Source organism: Pleurodeles waltl, chromosome 2_2 (genome assembly GCF_031143425.1).
Source record: "Pleurodeles waltl isolate 20211129_DDA chromosome 2_2, aPleWal1.hap1.20221129, whole genome shotgun sequence".
In the NCBI taxonomy this organism is placed as follows: domain Eukaryota; kingdom Metazoa; phylum Chordata; class Amphibia; order Caudata; family Salamandridae; genus Pleurodeles; species Pleurodeles waltl.
The window spans coordinates 498693834-498699833 of NC_090439.1; the positions used below are offsets into that span (position 1 = coordinate 498693834).

General features: G+C 46.5%; 1 protein-coding gene across 1 annotated transcript in view; it reads right to left on the reverse strand.

Annotated features, from left to right (window-relative positions):
* USP14 (ubiquitin specific peptidase 14) overlaps nt 1–4545 on the reverse strand; it is a 372282-nt gene extending 367737 nt beyond the window's left edge. The window contains exon 1 of the mRNA XM_069219990.1: nt 4412–4545. Within this exon, the coding sequence (XP_069076091.1) occupies nt 4412–4427 (16 nt within the window). The 5' untranslated portion in view covers nt 4428–4545. The remainder of the gene's footprint in view (nt 1–4411) is intronic.
* Between the last annotated feature and the right edge of the window lie 1455 nt (nt 4546–6000).

Consider the following 6000-nt stretch of genomic DNA (forward strand, 5'->3'; position numbering starts at 1 on the left):
GACGAGTCAAGAGAGAAGAGAGAAGAGTCAAGAGAGAAGAGAGAAGAGTCAAGAGAGAAGAGTCAAGAGAGAAGAGAGAAGAGTCAAGAGAGAAGAGAGAAGAGTCAAGAGAGAAGAGAGAAGAGTCAAGAGAGAAGAGAGAAGAGTCAAGAGAGAAGAGTCAAGAGAGAAGAGTCAAGAGAGAAGAGTCAAGAGAGAAGAGTCAAGAGAGAAGAGAGAAGAGTCAAGAGAGAAGAGAGAAGAGTCAAGAGAGAAGAGTCAAGAGAGAAGAGTCAAGAGAGAAGAGTCAAGAGAGAAGAGAGAAGAGTCAAGAGAGAAGAGAGAAGAGTCAAGAGGAAGAAGAGTCAGGCAGAAGAGGAGAGACCTGAGAAGCCGAGGGGAAGCGTCCAGAAGATGAGGAGAGGCCACAGAGGAAGAGAAGGAACACACAGGGAAAAAGTACAGAAGAGGAGAAAGAACACACAGGTCGGGGTGCAGAGAAGACCACAGATAAAGAAAGAACACGCAGGTCGGGGTGCAGAGGAGAAAGAAGAAACACAGATGAAGAACACGCAGGACGGGGTGCAGAGGAGAAAGAAGAAACACAGATGAAGACCACATATGAACAAAGAAGCAGGAAGAGAACGCGGTGAGGAAGAGGAGCGGGCCGAGGAAGAGCAGAACACGCAGCAAGAGGGCTGCAGAAGAGGGCAGAGAGCGAAGGGAAGAAGGACAGCAGAGGTGCGGAGAGAGGTTGGAGGAGAGAGCGGAAGGCAGAAGACAGAGGTACAGGAGAAGAGAGGTGAGTAGCGCGGGCTGGGCGAGGGGCTGGGCGGGGGGAGTACTTACTGTTTTTAGCAGGTCTTGCTGGGGGGTGTCAGGAGCCTGGGCTGGTGGAGCTGCAGCGGCAGGGGGAGCGACCTACCCTCGGGTCAAGGGTCGCTCGGTCACTCAGGTTTCACCCCTCTTGGACTCCACCAAGGTGCCTGCAGCCACTGCATGCAGGTCTCCTTTCCTGCAGCCCTGTGGTGAGAGGGAACCCGAAATCTCCAGCTACCACTGCAGCCGTTGCCCGTGACCCCATCTGATGTGGGTCACTGGTGCCAAAGACATCCCACAACTCCCCTGAGTCCACCCTGGGTCCAACCCTGCAAACTCACCAACGATGCCTGGAGCCTCAACACACAGGACCCCCTGACCGCGAGTGCGCCAGAACAGGAAAACTTGACGCATAAATACACCCCCATATCCATCAACCCTTAACACAGGAGAAGAGGTTCACCTACGTCCCCGAGAACCCAAAATCTACTACCTACCTGCTTGCTGTCTCCGACTGGCTTCCCAGCCAGAGCCTGCACCCTGTTTGTCAAGAGGTCTGACTCCCATAAAGAACAATTGGGCACCCAACGTCTTGCTGCACCCTGCACGACCTGTTGATGGGATTCTGATCAGTGTCCGGTACTTACCTTTGCTCCCTGAGCTCAACCTCATAAGTCATTAGTAACCCTGTGTTTGCTGAACATTGTTTTCATCTGTAGGATAACAGTGAGAGAACTATGAAATTTGAAGAGTGTTGATTTCTGAAATAGCAAAGAATTTATGATTAAAAGTTATTAAAAAGTTATTTTTCTAATTTGGTCTTGGATTTATTCTTGGGGTGCACATGCTTAGCACTACCCACTGATAAGCCTAACTGCTCGCCCACACTACCACTAAATACAGCATTGGTCCTATCTACTTTTGCCTCTGCAAAACCAATTGGGGAGCCATTAGACTCTCTGCACAGTATACTTCATCTTAGTGCCAACATGTTTTGCCCTATTCTAGGTCGCCTATATTGGTCAAGGGCATTTGTGAGAGCTAAGGATTCTCTAGGAAACTAGACTAACCTAGACTAAAATAGTCAACAATGAAAAGTAAAAGGGAATCCTACCTGGCCTTAGTGCTAGTACAGAGGCCATTGTCCCTCCTGAAACTGGATGGCGGGTATCCACCTAGTGAGGGTTTACTAACACGAAGACCATGTCGGATTCACCCAGTCCTTCTAGTGCATGAGTTTAACTTTTTATTATTGACTTTTTTAGTCTAGGTCTTTAGGGGTACTTAGCCCTGACAAATGCCCCAAACAATATAGGTGACTTAGAATAGGACAGAAACATGTTGGCGATAAGATGATGGTCTGAGCTGTGCTATCATTTCATTACGTAGTTGATCTTAGATACACCAGAGGTCATCACTAATGAAGGTGAAAACATGGTTAACTTTAGAAACTTTTAACTTTATCTGGATCTCTCCGTTTTGTCCAGGATTCTCTTATTTAAGAACTCCCTCTATTGAGTTTACTAGGAGGACAAGTCCGCCCTGGTGGTACTGTCCTACCAGGGTGAGGGAGACTGCCTATGATGAAGCATATCACATTACGTGAGTGAGACTTCCACTAAGATTAGTCTTTCTTTTCCTCGTGGGCTTACCACATCCACGACAGAATCTTGGAAATGTATGCATCAGTGATTTGTCCAATAACCATGATAAAAACAGTGTTGTAGAACCTACCATACCTTTATGTGTTTTGAGGATTCCACAGGCATAACACCCAACATTTCCCATACAGCTCAGACTATAAACATAGCCTCTACCAATCATGCATAACATGCTACGTAATCGAAACATACTGCCAACACGTCAGTGGTATGAAGCCCTATACAAACCAACACAAAACATTCCATGAGGGCCCAGCACTGAAGCATACCCACAAGCAAATATTACATGGCATAATAGAATGTTTTCAATGTGCTCTGTCACCTCAAAACCCTTTGTAAGGAAATGCATTAGCGAATAAGAGATTGATGGGCTGTAGCAGGTAGGTACTAGGGGAGGAAGCAACACCAAAATACCAAGGGTAACAGCAACAGTACAGTGGCTAGAGGCAGAAAAAAAGAGTAACTGTGTACAAACAAATCAAGTAGAGCTATTGCTCTGCACGCAATAGCTGCAGCATTTGCAGCAGTAACTGAGGCTGTGCAATGGGTTCCGTGTAATGACTACTGGTTTGTGACAGTGTCCTTACAAATTTTGGAGCCAGCAACTGAGGAATAGCAGAGGGAAGCGGCAAGCGGCTGCTCAGTCGAAGAGGGATGGGTCAAGCAGCCACTCTGTCACAGGGGGCGGGTCAAGGAGCTGGTCAGTCACCGTAGAATGGGTCAAGCGGCTGCTCGGTCGCAGTAAAGGGTGCTGACATCAAAGGGCAGGATCTTCATACTAGAGTCTTGAGCTTTGCAACTTAACTTCTTTATTACATGTTAGGCTCCAAGGTTAAAGCAACAGCAGGTAGGTTCTAGCAGTGCACAATTCTCCTTTCAACTGCAAATATTTCCTAACTTCCACTCAGAGCCGGACCTTTTTAAAACAGCGCCACACAGAAAGAAGTTTATCACCTTGGCTACTGCTGGTAAATAAAATGAGGCAGCGCAGGACCCTGTTTGTGTTCTCAAGACAGTCCCTCGCCGATTACCTCAGAGCAGTGACTTGCCTCTAAACACAAACCTCTCCCCCAACTCGCATAAATCACTCACTGCCGAGCTCGGTTACACTGGTAACAAGTTGTTTGTTTTGGAGTGGGGAACTGGTGTGAGATACCCGGGGGTGAGGGAGATGGGAGGGCAACGAAGGAGGCTATTGGAGTGTTAAAAACAGCACCTGCAGCACGTTAAACAACGATTTGTTTAAAAGCATTTGAACTATGTCACTGAAGCCAAGTGATAAGGAAGCACATGTTTTCATGAACTTAATGCAGACAGCCATGGGCGACCCTCTTGGGAGTGGAGCCCTGTGCCTAGGCCCAGCTCCCCCGTGCCAAAAGCAGACCTTTCTTCCACTCCAGACCTCACACACCAACATTCTACTTCGCCATTCACTCTTTGCATCCCACTCACCAACTCCGACATTCGATGAATTGGGGCACACAGACCACTACATACTGCTCCGTCACTGGTAAGAGAGTGCAAGAGGAGACCGATAATGCATAGGATAAACATCTTAGCCGTTGTTGCTCAGTATGTGGGGCAAGTAGCAGCGCAGCCATGGCATAATACACCGTGATGTAGGCGGGACATGTAACTGCACAGCCATGTCGGCAAGTGTAGAGGCTGGGGTGAGAGGGTGCAGGGGCTGCAGAAATATTCGGATAATTAGTGCACTGGCGTGGGTGACTGTAGTAGTAGTGGAGAGCAATGAAATGAATGAAGTGGCTTAAAAAAAGCAACGGCGCCGGTTCTACGATACACAGGTTGTGGGCAGTGACTATGCATTAACTCGGCAGTGACTGTACAACAGCGACTGTAGACTGGATGAGATACAGCAGTCGTAGTGTCTGTGCGGTAATTGGAAAAGGTGGCGAAAGCAGTATCAACTTTGGAGCTGCTGCAAAGGATACCTGTGTACTGCGGCATGGCGCTGCTTGTCAGGACTGCCGGTTCTTCCCTCTCGGGCGTCGCTCTCTTGCAGTCGCCACTCAATGACGTAACACGCTCCAGCTATCACTTTCCCGACGTGCGCATGCAGCGTACCCTTGACGTTCCAGCTTTCAGTGCGCAGCTCCGGAAGATTCTGTGGTTATGCTGTGCTTTCTAACGCTAAGAGAGGCGTGGTCGGGTTGGTAGTGCATGTGTTCTGCGTGTGGCTATCCCTTGAATTATATGGGTGGTTCGTGTTCGCTCTTTGAACATCGTCCGTGCCCCCCGAGTATGGTTTCTCTGATTAATTTGTGTAGCCCGAACTACCGAGGCGCTATTCCTTCAAGCTGTGTGCATTGAGCTATAAGTTACACCCTTGGGTCGTTTCGTGAACTTTAGCTCGGGTGCAGTTTGAAAGCTAGTTTGGCCATTTTTGTGTACATCGATCAAATAGCACTGCAGTGCTTTCCAATTTTGTGTAGAGTTGGGCAAGTCATTAATTTATTAGGGAAAGCCGTGTTAAAGGTTTGACGGTCCTTTTAAAATCCCTTGCACAAGACGAGTCCTGAAATATTTGGCATGTAAAATCATGCAAAAATCCATTACGTAAAACATGTTAAAAAGTCAATTAAAAAAGTAATGTATTTACTATGTGGGACAGTTTCACCTTAGTACATCAATTTATATCGCTTCCTAGCATTGCTGCATGTAATGGATTTTAACCAAGAAGTTGGAAACATCCTTGCCCACTTCCTGCCATTCCATTGCCATTAGCAAAATGATAGGCAAGTACACCTTGATGTTGTACTACTCACATCCTGAATTCAGGTAATTGAAGGCACTCTAGTAAGAATGAAGAAAAAGAAGGCTTGGTGAAATCAAGTTATTTGCCTAGTGTGACATATTGCGGAAAAACTGAATTACAAAAAGACTTCTCTTGGCAAGGTAGAAGTAGGTTTACTTGTCATGACTAAGAGACTAGTTACCACCTCAGAGGTAAACAGCTGATCTCAATTTCCCGCTCGCAGGCAGCTTGTTAATATATCTGAAAAAACTGCTGATATTACAATTATCTCAAAAGCCAATAACACGCCAACAGGTTAAAAAGTTACTAAGATACTGTTATAAAACCATCACATCAATAGTGTCCTTTAAACCTGTAACCTTTTATCTACATACTGTTATAGTGAGTCTTACAAAGCTTTGATGAAACATTCATTTCCCCTCAGGCATGTGTGGTTGTTTAATGCTTTGCTCCCAAGACTCCTTATCTGAATGTTGTAGGAAAGTACCATCTTGCCTGGCATGTTACCCCCATTTTTCACTGTATATATGTTGTTTTAGTTGTACGTGTCACTGGGACCCTGCCAGCCAGGGCCCCAGTGCTCATAAGTGTGCCTGAATGTGTTACCTGTGTTATGACTAACTGTCTCACTGAGGCTCTGCTATCCAGAACCTCAGTGGTTATGCTCTCTCATTTCTTTCCAAATTGTCACTAACAGGCTAGTGACCAATTTCACCAATTCACATTGGCATACTGGAACACCCTTATAATTCCCTAGTATATGGT